Source organism: Cololabis saira, chromosome 21, assembly GCF_033807715.1.
Source record: "Cololabis saira isolate AMF1-May2022 chromosome 21, fColSai1.1, whole genome shotgun sequence".
Lineage (NCBI taxonomy): Eukaryota > Metazoa > Chordata > Actinopteri > Beloniformes > Belonidae > Cololabis > Cololabis saira.
In genome coordinates, this window is record NC_084607.1 from 12,208,441 (window position 1) to 12,224,218 (window position 15,778).

General features: G+C 43.2%; 1 protein-coding gene across 1 annotated transcript in view; it reads left to right on the forward strand.

Annotated features, from left to right (window-relative positions):
- The window catches only part of ppap2d (phosphatidic acid phosphatase type 2D), a 15,344-nt gene extending 344 nt beyond the window's left edge, over positions 1-15,000 (forward strand). The window contains exons 1-6 of the mRNA XM_061711888.1: positions 1-276; positions 10,966-11,123; positions 11,218-11,504; positions 11,613-11,670; positions 13,125-13,301; positions 13,529-15,000. The exon at positions 1-276 is cut by the window's left edge and continues 344 nt beyond it. Coding sequence (XP_061567872.1) covers positions 63-276; positions 10,966-11,123; positions 11,218-11,504; positions 11,613-11,670; positions 13,125-13,301; positions 13,529-13,633 — 999 coding nt within the window. The 5' untranslated portion in view covers positions 1-62 and the 3' untranslated portion in view covers positions 13,634-15,000. The remainder of the gene's footprint in view (positions 277-10,965; positions 11,124-11,217; positions 11,505-11,612; positions 11,671-13,124; positions 13,302-13,528) is intronic.
- Positions 15,001-15,778: the final 778 nt, after the last annotated feature.

Sequence of the window (15,778 nt, forward strand, 5' to 3'; positions counted from 1 at the left end):
AGAAACTTGTTTGAAACACACACACGCAAAAAAAAAAAAAAAAAGAAAAAGAAAAACAGAAAATGCAGAAGGTGAACTCGAGCGGGACGCACGGCAGCACGCTGGGCCGGGACGCGGAGCTGCAGCTGCGGCTGGCGGACAGCGGAGCTCCCGGGGAGGCGAGGGAGAACGGAGCCGGGAAACACTTCCTCAGCCAGCAGCCCCACGAGCACCAAAGCTCGTTTTGCACCAAAAGAAAGATGCTCGTCTGCTTGGATGTAATATGTCTAATTGTCGGTAAGATGCCGGTAATCATATTTCTAACATATGCACCTAAACCGTCCCCTCACCAACTGTTGTGCAGCGTCAAATGGAATAATTTCTTGTGAAAACTTCAGTTTTATTTAAAAAAAAAAAGCTACTTCTTAGAAACAAGGTTGGTTTTTGAGAGAGAGGGGAAAAAAAGAGCTTTGGGGTGGGCGATCAATCTAACAAAATTCCACAGCAGTTTTTCCAGAAGTGAAATGGAAAGTGTTCAAACTGGAAGAAAACTCACGTCTCTGCCTGCCTGCACGTGGGGGCAGAAGGGAGAAGAGGAGAGGGAGAGGAGGGGGAGAGGAGGGGGTCTCAGTTGGCAGCAGAAGAGTTGTCCCGGGAATTCATCTGTTCCCATGGAAACCCACAAAGTTCCCGGGAGAAGAACGTGGGAATAGGGATAAAAAACATGTCCCGTGCTTGTGTTCTCGTGCCGAAAATTACCCCTGGTCTGAGCACTTCAGCCTCTCCCTGCAGGATTACTGAATATTATCCCCAAGTAATTTACAATGCTCGGCTGCAACACTATGCAGGCTTATAATTCTATAAAATGAGTTGTCAGAAGCACTAAAACAAATAGAAAGTCCTTTTACAATGTGCATTATATATAATTGAGGACTGCTGTCCTAACCACTGACCAAAGTGAGTTATTACATACACATGACCTATGGACACCAGCTGATAGTTGGGTTTAGGAGCCACTTGTGATAGAAGTGGATGTTTAATATAATTTCTTTATTTATTTCATTACATTGTACCCTCTACTTCTATTGAGTCAAGCAGCAGAAACTATAAAGCTTTAACTTTTATTATTGGAAAAGGAAAGTCTGCCTTTGGAGACTGTCAGCTGAGTAATTGTGAGTGGTAATGTCATTCATCATGTAGACACAAATATGATTAGATTTATTCATAATGCATCGTGGATTGATTCCATAGGTTGTAGAATAATTGTTATTCTGTGATGCTGGAATATCAGCGTTCACCAAGTTTGAGGCTTGTATAACAGGCTTACGTTGATATGGTCAGAAGTTTCCCACTGTGACCTCAGTCAGAGATTATGTCCATAGTGAGAAGAAACTTTTTCTTAACTTAATAGACATTAAGTGATATTAGAATTGAAAAATGTTGTTTCATCAAATATTAAAAATGAACAGTTATTGTTTTGAGGCGTGCTTCTGACGGTTCATTTCGTTTTGGCTGTGACGTGATAATCAAATTGCTTTCCTGTGTAATGTTTTTAGAATATACCACATTTTTAATCTGCCACAAATATACTGCAAAATGTGCAGAAAGACAACAGTATTGCCTTCTGTCTAAAAAGCTGATGAAACAATGGTGCTCTGAGCAATTATGAGTACCTATCCATCTTTTTTGTTTTGTTTATACCACTTTCATCCTATTCGCGTTTGTTTGGGGGTGCTGGAGCCTGTTCCAGCTGTCTTTGGGGAAGAGGTGGGGTACATCCTGTGCAGGTTTCTCATCCATCACAGATCCACATTGAGACAATCTAGCATTAACAGTCACTTAGGATTACCAGCCAATCTAAAGTGCATGTTTTTGTTTGTGGGAGGAAGCTGGAATATATGGCAAAAGCCCACACAAGCATGAGGAGAACAAGCAAACTCCACAGAAAGGCCTCATGCTGGATTTAAAATCAGAGCCTTCCATGCTTCCAGTTACCAGCGTCTCAGAGCTCAGTTACTCCCCAGCCCAGTGGGGAATCCTTCAAACTCAATGGAGCAGTTTTGCATCTTGTGTTTTTTCCTAATTTTGAAAACAAATAAGATTGTATGAGTTTCCTGTATTAGTCTCACATGACAAAGATTGAAGTGGGAGGGCCACTGTTGTCTGAGTGAGTAATTATTGGTATCAGCAGTAAATACAAGAGAAGCAGAACCCGTCAAGGCAGACTGACAAGTCCCATGCTCGTTGGCAGTTAAAGCAGACGAAAGAAAACAGGGCAAACGAAACAACAGTGTGAGGCGGTTAGTTTCATTGCCGTGTAATTCTCAACGCCTGGAGGCATGCTATTATCAGGTAGTCACTTGCACACCTGTCAAAGGTTTTGGTTGTGGGCTTAGGAAGTGACCAAACTCACCAGCTGTTGGCACAGGTGAGGAAATTGTCTCTTTTGGTTCTTGTCCTAAGACAAAAACAACTTTCCCTCACACAACTGCAGCTTTTTACTTTCGTACTTTCCTGTGGCTAGCTAACAACGCTTGGTAGCTAACAACGCTGGGTTACCTCCCATCCACAACTGAGTGGTTTAAGAGTATTGATTGACCTATGGGACATAGAAGGTCATATTTATTTCCATATTTTTTACATGTTCATCTCCAATAATTCAGGAATTGGAGCGGTTGTGCAACTCAAGACAGTTTTGAATCAGCAAGAAGGTTTGAGAAAACTGCTGGCTGGAGCTCGGCTCCTTCTCTCCAAGTGCCTTCTTTTTTTCAAATGCTCCAGTTTCCTCCCTCAGTCCCAAAACAAGCATGTTTGGTTAAATCCTGGTTGTGAACAGGCGATAGGTGTGAGTGAGTGTGGGAGAGGGTGAAGTCCTGTCCCGTCCAGGATGTACCCTGCCTCTTATCCGGTATCAGCTGAGCTCACCGCCAAAAACCCCACGACCCTCTGGGATAAAGCGATACAGCTGTTAGATGAAAGCAAGTCTTTTGAGTTTCAGATAAAAATGTGTGTGTGTGTGTGTCTGTGTGTGTTCACATTTTTAAATATGATATAATCAGTGGTTATTTTTTGAATACAACCAGATGTGCTGCCAGAAGCTTTGACCCCTAATCCAGAAAATCACTAAATCATCAATTATATATCACAATTGGTAAATAGTTCAGTCACTACACTGTTGTTAATGATACATATTGTTAGCCCTTAATTATAGACTCCCATCAGTCTGATTGCATCCTCCCAGTCTCTGTCCTGGTAACCATCATCCTAGCTATCAACAGATGTCTGACTTTGACTCATTGGTAGGCAGTGAAAGGCATCCCTTATTAGAAGTGAATTGGGCCCTTTATTTCACGCAGCCCTCTTATCTCTGACTAACAACATCTTCCTTCAGAAGTTCCACCAGCAGATCCCATCAGACCGATGACCTGGCAGCATTATTCATCTTTTAAATGGGGCTCATTCACTTCTGTAAGGGGGAAATTTCACCCGAGGCATCGTGGCAATTATGTGATAAGCTGAAGAGAGATAAGACAATTTTCTGTGTTTTTTTTTTTACAGCTTTTCTGTTGGGATTTACCTCAAAGTAGCGACTTTAAGTGAATATGTTGTGGTACTGTTTTTTCTGTATTTTTTTTAATCCCCGAGGAATTCTAACTTTGGCCTTGATTCTGTTTACCTGAGCATATGCTTACTCAACACCTGACTCTTCTAACATCACTAAACTTTTTAGTAATAAGACAGTTTTGTTTATGGGGCTCTTAGGGCATGCACGTAATAGATGCTTCACAAAGATGGATTGCACTGCTTCAGCTCAGCAGTCCTTCCTGCAAGCTACAGAATGCAAATGCCTGAGTCTGGTCAAGTGTTTGCTTGTGTGTTGAGGTGTATTTATGCATTCCTGTTATGCAAATGGGGATGTTGACTAAAGAAGAGCTGACAAAATCTATGCCCCGTAGCTGCAACTGAGATTTAGGGTCCAGTCACCCAGAGGTCATGAGACTTTGAGTGTTTGTTATTTTTGAGGAGCATGCGTGGACAAGTCTTGCAGCCTGCGCCGCCGTTTCCCCCTTCACTGGTCCGTACTCTGTCATCACCCCAATGAAGTCCGTTATTGACTCTCTTTCCAGGGTAATCAGGGGGAAATGAATGAAGATGGCATTTAAAACTCACTATTTCCTTCTAATGGAACATGAGGGCTAACTCCAGGCCTGACCTTTTTTCTAAAGGTTAATTACCAGAGCGTGCCATTTTCACACATACCTGATATGCACAACATGTTAGCCAGAGAGAGTGTACATGTGTGTATTTATGTCGCAGTTCTTTAACTCTACAACAGAGCAAGTTTCTGTGTACAATAGAAAGAGAAAGCTGGATTCAGTGGATCATTATTCTACGTGAATGTGTGTTTTACTTTTAGACATGACGCAGCATGCCAGGTCGAGATGACTAGCGTCTACCTCAGTGATCAGAATCGTAAAGGGCTCCCTGTTTTCAGCTTATCTCTACTGATGGTTCCCTCTCTTTTCTTTAAAACGAACTCTATTTTGGGACTCTGTGGGTCTACAGTGCTGTCAGGTGTGCAAAAGTGTTTTGATTTTTATGTCTGTATGTGCGTTTTGGCAGCTGGCAGCTTTATGTTCAAGTGTTTCTGGTCCTGTTCTTTTGGCATAAAAAAAGCTGCCGAGTGAGTGGGAGAGCAGGAGACCAGCACGCCACAGCACGCTTGGGTGTGCTTGCACAGGAATATCAAATTGTTTTCCTGTGTATTTTGTGTGTGAAATGTGGTGCTTGAATGCACGTGAGTCACACATAATCAGAAATCCTACTACGGCTTCCATGTGCTTGGTGTTTGTTGACAACTCTGCATGTCGCGTTTTTGCTGAGCGTCTTTGGCCACTGACACCGAAGACGCACGCTAGCGTCACTCTGCGGCTGACAGATGGAGAGACATTAAAATGTGGTCAGCCAAATGATTAGACAGTGGAAGAAGTGAATTCGCTTACACCCCCTGCTAATGTATTAATGCATTTCCTTTCCATTTGACAGCAGTATAGAGGTCCAGGAATCCATTAGGTGCACCTTCCCTTAAACAGACCGCAAGGCTCCTTTTCGCTGTGCTTTCTTATATTTATTCCATTGCCTTTTAATATGTCACAGACAGCTCAGGCTTCAGAGATCTTTCAGATGCCGTAAGACCGAGGGGCAAGTGACAACCTGAACGAGAGAACAGCCTTGGGGAAGGATATGGAAAGAGAGAAGAGGGCTGAAGATCTACAGTAGGGGTTAAAGGTCCAACCCAGGGGCCCCGAAGGAATCGTAAACACAGCTGTCTGTTTATGTCTCAGTGAGGAAGTCATTCTTAGAAAAGGATAGGAAATATTCAGGCAGCAAACAGCTTCAAATGTACTTTTAATGAGACAGCTGCAATCGTCTCTTCAATGGCGGTTCCAGAAGTGCCTTGGGTGGTCCATAGGTATTAGCTGTAATGAGTCAATAAGATGTGTGCAGCACTCTAATCCGCAGTGCTCATTAGCTGGAATAGGTCTGGAGAGGCTTACCATCAGATTTTCTGCCTTACTCCCAACTCCAGACTCTATCTCTGTTTTTGGCTCTGACAGAACTGATGACCCACCGTCTTCTGCTCGTCCCACACAAAGGGGCCTCTTTTGCTTCATTATGTTCTATTATCAGCACAATCTTATTATTGTTTCACTACTCACCTGGTGGAATCATCGCTCCCTTTATTATCCCCTCAAATTACGTGTTCCTCTGCAAGTCAAAACAGCCTTTTTACTGTTACCATACAGTACGCACAGAATGCTATAGGCATCTTTGCGGTTTAAGCCACAGCCCTGTGCTGTTCTGACATTGCCAGACTGCCAGACTCTCAACTCACTGCACTCACCCTTACCTTCACAATTCAAAAACCACCAAGTTTCCAAGGTACATACCACAGTGGCATGTCCTTTATGTTCCTGCTGAATCAGGAAAGCAGACAGAAAAACCCACTTCAAGACTCACCACTCACGCCCTGAGCTCCAGGTCGCTAGAAGCAGGGCAGAGAAGTGTGGGGGGAACGGATGCAGCTGCGGAGGCATGTCTCCACCGGCCAGTGGCAACAGTAATTATGGAAAGGGCAAGAAAGATCTCTTCAGGTAGACTTGTAAGAGGTGAACCACCTTAAAAGCAGTAGGACCCCCATAACCCCTCCAACAAGTTTTGTTTTTTTCCTGAATGGTTTCAGAGATTGTATTATCTCTGGTGGGAATGGGACAATTATCTGTCTCATTCCTTCACTTTTGGCCTTGTCTTGTCCCTACGAGCTGGGTGCATGATGGTAAACGAAACAAGGGTTATATTTAAGGCTTGTCTGAATAACAGCTGCAGCAGATGTTGACGATAGCAGGTGGCTCAGGATCCAAGACTGTTATGGCTCCTCAGACCCCCTTTGTTTGTCACTGAGAAATCTCTTTTGTGATGCCATCAGGGCAGACAAAACAGATCAGTCTATTGGAACAATCCAGCCAATTATATATAAATATAAATAAATCAGTCATTGTTCTCCTGCCTCTCTGTCACCTGCATCGGGCCACCAAGGAAGAACCCAACTTTTGCACTCACTCATAAATGCACAATATTTTGGGTGTATTCCCTATGACTGCCAATCATAATTACAACCTTGGTACAAATGACTTCACTTTGTGTTGTGTGTGCTCTGCCGTACAGTGTACAGAGAAACAGTGTTTGTCTCTGTTTTTGTATCAGAGCCAGTTTCATCTTATATTAAGTGTCTTTCTGGACCATCTTTGATTCAAGTAAAACTAAATTCTGAATTTTGCCATTCACAAACAGACAGAAACTCATTAGAGATTAGTTAACGTAGGAGCTCAAGACTAGCTAGTTGACATTCCATTCATGGAGTGTAAAAACATTTTTGCACAAATATTGCAACCGCACAGGCAACCCCATTCCAGCTCAACACTGACTTTTGACATTCTTAGGTCGGCTGTGAGGCTGCTCCTGATAATATTACCAGGGATTGTCATTCCTGCAAATATTCAAATTGCAGCACTGCATGTTTTAGTTCACCAAGTCGTGTAAATTTCTACTGACAAGTTGCCTAAAATGTTGTTTAATTAAAGCAAAACGGTCGGGGCCCTAGTGAGGCGAGACCACCCGTGAAGGGTGTTGCACAGCTTAGACACGAGCAGACTCGCGCACCGCGAGCCAGATGGAGTTATGTTGACAGGTCCCTGTTTGCCCTCTATTTACGTCAAAGGACAAATGCAGGATGACGCCTGAGTCGTCATATATTATTGGTAAATATATTGACGAGACAGATGCCATTACTGTTGCTTAGCTATAGCTTTAGGCCCTGTCACGCTAGTCGGCTGTCCAGGCTGTATATCAACATGCATATGGGTTGATTTCAGCTCATGATTGAAAAAGGGCTGTTTTCCTTGCTATATATCCTTAGGATTATTTAATTTTATGTGGTTTACTGGGTCTGGCTCTGGTTTGTTTTGTTGGTCAATTTTTGCTGCATGTTCTGGTGTATCTTGTGGTTTATTTGATTTGTCTTTGAGTCCGTGTGGCTAGAAATGTGTTTTTTTTTTTATGTGTATCTGAATGTGTTGAGTCTATATGTGTGTTGGGGGTATTCTGCTGGTTTAGGCGGGGTCGTGTTTACAGAGTGGGTCCCAGCAGAGCCCAAATCTCTGACCTTCACATTCCAGAACCAGCACTAATAGCCTCCGTCTGCTGTTCCTTGTAGAGAAACCCTTGCTGGATCGCTCACGGCTTCATCCCTCCAGTTTTCCGTCACACCAGTAACGATGCCCTTTGCTCCATTTATCGATAGTCTAATCTCCCGACCGTTCATTTTAGCCTAGTTTTTAGTTTGACTCTGCATTGATCATCAGTGGAGCAATATGATTATGTCGATGAATAACAACCATCTGTCCTCTTTATTCGCTGCGCTCTTCTTTTAACCACTTTCTGTTTTTGTTGTTCTGCTCTCACAGTGAGCTCATTCTGAGCTGCGGTCATAGATGTGTAAATTAGAACCAGAACAGTTTCTCAGAGTGAGGCACATATCCCCTCTTCTCCTTCCTCCCTCCCTCCCCCTTCCCTTTCTTTTCTTTCTGTCCCTTTTGACTATTTGAAAGCATTCCTGTTTTTGAATGTCAGGCCCAGCGAGCGGCACATTTTGGCCCGGCTGTGCGAACCGTCCCACTTCTGAGCTCCTTCCGCGTCCCCTCGCAGGCCCTCCTGCTCTGGCTGTCTTTTAGGCATGTCTTGGCCAGGTGCAGAAGTTTGCTCACAGCTGCCTGACAGATGATGTGACTTGTTTTTGTGTCTTGCTGTAAAAACAGTTTTGATGTAGTTGCAAAGCGTGACACAAGAGCTGGGATTATGGCGACACAGAGCAACGTAGCCCCTGTACTTCGTATTTATTGTTTTCTTTTAGAAAACTTGTGATGCAGCTCAGGATGAGGAATCTCTGCAAATAGCAAATAGCTGTTGTAAGCCATTTTGTCACAGCCATTATTTCATGTCTATGAGAGGGAAGTTGCACTTCTTGCAGAAGTGGTAAATTTCCACCACATACCGTCTATATTGGCATGCAATGCGTGATAAAATATGCTTATGTGTAGCTCAGGACTTCATGGGCCACATTTGACAATATGTGTTGAAAACGATCCCTGAAGAAGTCCGTGTTCATAGTGTAACTTTAGAGTATTTGGGCCTTAATGGAGGTCATATCCATTATCTCTTTGTCAATGCAGAAACATATCGATTACTGAGAGAGAGCGGGTGGCGTTATAGAATTCGACGAGAAGTCAGAGAGGAGCTCTTTATAGATTACATGGAGGAAGAGAAAAAAGCCTGTCTCTGTTTGCCACAAAATTGGCCCACTTACATTTCAAACATTTAATTAATTATCAAACACAGAACCTAATTAGCAGCGTCTGAGAACACAGAGGCGTTCCACAGTATCATCAAAAAATTTCAAAAGCAAATGCGGCATTAAAAAATTACAAATTCCTCTCAGCTCTTCGTTTTAAGTTGCATTATCCACTTATGTGGCATTAAAACATAATTAAATCAGAATGTCATGTGTTACATCCAAGTGAAAGAAATCCTCCCCAAATGTGAACCAAATCCATATTTCTGAATGTCATATTTAGAGGCAGGAGACAAAAAAGGAATCATGATTTCTTTTAATTAACACTACTCAAAAAACATGTTTACCTAGCTTTCCATTGATTTTAGTTAATAAGTTTTCTATTCCTTTGGATGTGTAGCAATCTCTGCACATGTCTCTGTGGGGTGGAGTCCACGCAAGCATAACGCATTGCTCACAAAAAATGAAAGATCACAAGAGGCAAGCAATGTGTAGTTACTTACTTTGCATTTAATGCTGTACTTTATTATCTCAGAGTAGTATTTCAAAAGTTTTGACGTGCTCTGATATCGAGATCAAGCCATAAGTTGAAAATAAAGGATGAAAGGAAGTCTGCAGAAGGTGTGTGTGATGCGCTGCCTGTGGACGTGGTGACTGAGAGATGAGTGAGAGATCAGGGTCAGATGAGAGGTGTCTTCTATCTCTCTCCCTGTCTTTGTTGGCGTCACAGCCTGCGCTATCTGTCTGCAGCCTGTTTTCCTCCCGTATTTCCTGAACATCGCTCTGTTTTGTCTTTCTGTCAGGGCAGCTTGACTTTGAATAGAGTTCACTAACTTTTAACTCTAGTAGAATTTTTTTTTTTATTTCATTGATGGACAAAAGATGGAAGGCACACGTGGGTAACTATGGATTAAATGAGAGAAAAAAAAATCTAAAACTGAATCATAACCAATTTGAGCCTGATTCTGAGAACATACTCAACAGTGATGCATCTGTTATTGATCTGTGGCTTTTGATTAAAGCCATGTTTTCAGCAGTTGTTTGTGTGTTCAAGTGCATATTTGCTTGTTGTAACTTTTGGCCTAATTTTACATGTGCATCCTGTGCACTGCTCAGTCACGTAGTCTGAGAGATTCCCTGGCAGGAGCAAGCCTTTTTGGCCTGGGTTGGTTCCAGCCAACCAGCAGGCCTGGGATGAGAGGGAGAGGCACAGAGGTTAATGATTAGTCCCATGTTCTCTCTGCATTCCACGGGGTGACAAGGGGACATGGGATAAGGCACAGAGAAGTGGAGCACGCCGGGCAAGCCTTTACAGCGCTGCTCACTGCTAGTTTGAAGTTGCAGTGCAGAATAAAAACAGCAGCTCAGGGGTCATTTTGCAGGGACGAATGGTAACAGCAATTCCTGCCATTTCATTAAAATGTGACACGACTTTTAGCCAGTTAGCTTTCACAATCGTGATGCTTGTTTGCTTTTGCGAGTCAGACTTTGATCTGTTTCAAAAGCTCATAATATGTGGCCTGCCAGGAAATTTAATACAAGACAGCAGTTAATACAAGTAGAGTTGGATCAAGCCATCAGATATTACTTTCCAGCAGCGTAATTGTTAATACCTAACTTTATGGTGATTTTATTGTCCTTCCTTAATCCAATAAAGTTGGATTTTTTTTTGTGTTTGACATGTTTTCTAATAACGTCTTCCGTCTTTCCCTTCTGAATTCTCCGCCATCGTACTAACGCCCCTGTCTCTGTGTGTCTCCCTTTGTCCGTCCTCACCTGCCACGACTGTTTAAAGCAGCTATGAGTGGAATGCTTGATCCCCAGATATCGGAAAATCATGTCCTCAAAATGAATGAAACATGATATTGCAGCCAATCTCATTATACGGCATCTCATGACATTCCCATGTGAGGCAGAGGAAGGCCACCTTCACGTTACCAGCTGTCGTTGCGTCTCTGTGTCTCGCTTTGTCTGTCCCTCTGTTCTCGTGAGCCACGTTGCAGACACTCATCAAACCATCTTTTTTTCTTTTTAACCTGGCTTCCCTCCCTTTTTTTTTTCCTTTTTCATTTTATCAGCCTCCATCCCATTTTTTGCGTGTGAATTGAAAGCAGTGACTGCATACAAGCGGGGCTTCTTCTGCGGAGACTCCAGCATCACCTACCCCTTCTTGGAGCGGGAGGCAATCCCCGACACCCTGCTCATTGCTGGCGGCATCGCCATCACGGGCTTAACGGTAAGGCAACGATGCATGAAAAAGTGAGTTAAAGTTGTCATCTATGATTGAGCATGTGCATTATTTTTTTTTTTCTATTTAATTTCCTTTTCAGATTGCATTGGGTGAATGCTACCGGGTGCGTTTTAGAGGTGTACACTCGCGGGCCTTTGTTCGAAACCGCTATGTTTCATGCCTGTACAAAGAACTGGGGAGCTTCCTGTTTGGTTGCTGTGTGGGTCAGTCTCTCACCAATATGGCCAAGCTGAGCGTGGGTCGCCTCCGACCCAACTTCCTCTCCGTCTGCAACATCACCTACGCCTCTATTAACTGCACTCCGGGCAGCTACGTCTCCGAGGTGAACTGCAGGCCGCGCAACACGAAGATGGTGGAGGAGGCAAGGTGTGTGGCTTATGTGCATGTGGCTTTTTGCTCACCAAGTGTGAGGTTTACAGTAAGTTGAATCATACATTTAATGTGTAACCTATTGCTTTTTATCGTCTCTTTCAGGAAGTCCTTTTTTTCGGGCCATGCTTCCTTTGCAATGTACACCATGCTTTATCTGGCAGTAAGTCCCCTCTGCTTTACACACACACACACACACGTGCAGAAACACACAAGAATGTGACCTTCGGAGTCACCTGAGCCCACGCTGCATATTTACAGTACCTGGTACTGTGTTTAAAGCGTTGGGAAATGTTACGGCTCTAAATTTCTTGTTATTTATTAAACGCAGCACCGTTCCCTATCAACTGTGGTAATTAAACTTGCGCCGCTCAGCACATTCGCTCCTGATTATGAGGGAGGAGATTTTCCGAGAGCGGCCGTTCTCTACAGGCATTCTGCTTCAAACCAAAAGCACTGGTGAGGCCGAGAGATGGGGAGGGGGTTGGTGGAGAATGAGGCAGACTGTTTTCCACGGGGAGCATGAATAGATGAAGAGGCTTCACAAACAGAGGAGGCCTTGTTGTGGGTCTCATTTAGAGGAGGGGGTGGAGGGTTGAATATGCCTGCTGAGAGATCGACAGGCTTCTTTCAGCAATAGACACCCTCAACTCAGAAAAAAAAACTAAATCTCTTCATCTCTTTCACTGTATGGCCGTATATGCGGGGTAACTGAGTTTGAGGCAGTTAGAAAGACAAAAGCACGTTCTCTTCCAAGTTCATAATGTATCCAGAACTAATACTTTTCAGGTGACCTAAATGAGTCCAAATGAGTAGTTCTTTTATCAGCCAAAATGAGGACACAGTGGTGGGCGAGGAAACAGAAGAGAAGAAGTGGTTTTGAAAAATCCAAAGGCCTCTGTCTGTACAGCTTTTGGTTTCTATCTCTCATGCCAATCCCCACCCCCAACCCCCCCCCACACACACACACACACACACACACACACACACACACACCACACACACACACACACACACACCACACACATACACATTCCATGCACAGACACAACTTCCCAAATAGGTTAGCTCCTCGTTGTAGACACTGTAGAGAACCTGGAGAGACTGTGTCGAGCCTGTAGGTACATGCCACCCGGATCACAGCCAGTTACAGGAGAACACCTGCTTTCAAGACGAGACAGGAGAGGCAGAGAAGGAGTCTGTGAGAGTCTGCTTCCCAGCAGGAATGTAGGCCACGTGCTCCCCGGTGGCTGACGGGCCCAGATAGACCTCCAACCAGCTCACCGAGCGTCTAAATCACGCTCACCCTAACGCTCGACCCCATTTGCACAAAGTTTTAGCTCCACACAGAAACTTCTGATACTGAGACTGACTCCGACGCTACTTTTAATGGCTTCACGCCGAGTTTTTATTTCCCTTCTGCATAGCTGAATTTAATGGATGCACATGTTTCGCCTAAAGTGCTTTGCCAAGGTTTACAAAACTTTAGCCATTAGACGTAATTATCTGTTTATATTTGTGGGGCATGCATTAATGCAGAAGAATCCACTTTTGTATGTTAATGAGTGCGGAGACAATAAAGCAATATGGTAACGATATTAATCTTCATTTATGCAGTTCTACCTGCAGGCACGGTTGTCGTGGCGAGGAGCTCGACTACTGCGCCCGCTGGTTCAGTTCCTGCTGGTGATGATCGCCATCTACACCGGCCTGAGCCGCATCTCCGACTACCGCCACCACCCCACGGACGTGCTCGCCGGCTTCATCCAGGGGGGGCTCACCGCGTACTGGGTGGTACGTCCACAGTTACTGTTTGCTAAACATTCCTGGATAACAGTTATCTTTGTCTTCACAGGATTTGTTTCCGTCTGCTTTCTGTTGACTAAGTTAACTTTAACAATACGCACTTCCCTTCACTTTTCTCACTCTTCTCTCGGTCGGGGTTTATAAACAACGAGTGATTGACGGCATGTGTGGTCGGTGTGTATTTTTTCTGACATGTCTTTTGTTTGCGCCTGCAGGCTTTCTACATTTCCTCCATGTTTAAGCCCCACGCCCGTCCAGACCTGTCTCCCACAAGCGTGTCTCTGGAGAGCCCACTGTCCAGCCAGCAGACCGTCTGCTAGCAGGTGTATACGGACCTTACAGGAATTGGAAGATAAATCAGGGAGAAAAGCAGGTAGAGAAAATAGAAAAAGCTTAGTTTATGTGAAAGGGAATAATTCCACGAGAAGACTATGATGGAAGAGTACAATCTAACGCATGCTTACGTAAGACATGTAACATATTTGTACACTCACATATGTGAAATACAAGAAGCACATTCGATGGTACGTCAAACCCGTCCAGTAAAAAAAAAAAACAAAAAAAAAAAAACAACAGATATTTTTATAAAAAAAAAAAGAAAAAAGTCTATTTTTCAGGAGGAGTTTTAGAAGCTGCTAATGTTTCCAGATTGACCTTATTTCCCTCTAGAGTGGAGGCTGGTATTAAGGGTATATAATTTAGTTTTCAAAGTGCAACTTCTCACACTTGAAGTCTGCAGTGACATACAGAAAAATCCCCAATGCAAGCCCCTCCCTTCTCTCTGAAACCCTGTACAACTTTGAAAACACCGAGCAGCAGCTGTGAAATGAGACCATCAGACCTTAGAGGTGAAGACGGCTCCGCATGAATCCACACAACTGTCCCACGGAGCGAACAAGTGCCGGCTTCGCCTCCTCGTCATCTTTACCGTCAGTCTTTTGATGTGCCACTGTGCAAATCAGCCTTCCCTACATCACTATAACTAAAATATAAACTGTGTGTAAGCATTGATTACAAAAAAGTGATAATGCTGTAATGCAATGCTCTTGTTCTCATTTTGAGTAACCATGGCAGCGAATGGAAGGAGGCTGACCAGGTAACTTCTCCTCCTCGTCTATGCCACTTTTCTGTACTAACCACTTTGACTGTCTCTCAGAAGTGGAGGTTTGACTGAATTTTTTTGTAACCTCTGACTTTCGCCCCTGGATCCCACTCTGAGTTGCACCTTGTTTTATGCCACTCACGCAGGAGACGCGCGTCTGCGACCCAGCCGCCCTCCTGTGCATCATAATTAATAGCACTTGAATGTAGATAATGGAACCTTGTAATTATAATCAATGTTATATATTGTATCACAAATTTGAATAATCAGTGTTTATCTGTGTTAGATCAACTCATAAACTTCATTTCTTTTCTTTTTTTTGTCTTAAAATGATAATTCTTCAAACTGAATGTAAATAGCAATGTCATTTTATAAACCACACAGAAAAGTATTAGCTCCAAGGTACAGAGAGAGTTGCTTTTGTACCTGTTGTAACTACTAGACTGAGCCACAGATATATGAAAAAGCTATATTTTTTGTGTTCCCATGTATTATTTGTTTTCGTCTGTGAATGCCATATTGGCAGAAATAACCACTGTACTCAAAAAAACCAAACCATTAAAGTGAATGTTGAAAGTTTTGAAAGTTTTCCTGTCCTCTCTTAACACATGTTTTCTTTTCTGTATTCAAGTACTTAACCGCATATTTATTGATATCAGATCCTAGCTCTGTATGTGTTATGTTTAACCCCAACCAACCAAAACTTTCATCAAGCAAGAAACATGAAGTCATTGCACAATAGAAGGTTTCTGGCAAAGCAGTTTGTAATGGCACCTTCCACCTACCTCCTAATAAACATTTTTGTACAAGCAACAGTTATAAAATATTCCTTTTGTGATATTTCCAAGTAATGCAAAATACAGGCATGTTGCATGAAAAACAAACACACATGGGAAAATGTAGTATTTTGACCATTCTTGAGCCTTTGTTGTGAAACAACAGCGTCTACAGTTATATATTCAGTGGTGAAAATATTGATTATTTTTAACCAGCCCACCGAAGAGTCTCCCGAGGTGCAAAAGCAAAATTTAAGACAAAACGGAGCTACAAATTTGGTTATTCCTGTGATAGTCAGCAAGCAGCCAGTTGCTTTTTTGCACACAGGATACCAGACGCTTTGGGGATCTTGGCTGAAATAAAATGTTAAAACAGAAATGATAAGTGTTTCAAACAAATGTTGTGTTTGGAGGCTTCTACTCTAGTCCCCTCCAAATTCTCTTTATCAAAGCCTTCTCTCTTTCCTTCCCCTCACACATTTCCTTGATCTGCCTGCTCTCTGCGCTGCTTTTCAAGTGCACTGGAGCATGATGGGCTGTTTCAGGGGGTCGTGCAACCATGGAGATGCTTAGCACGATACAGGTTG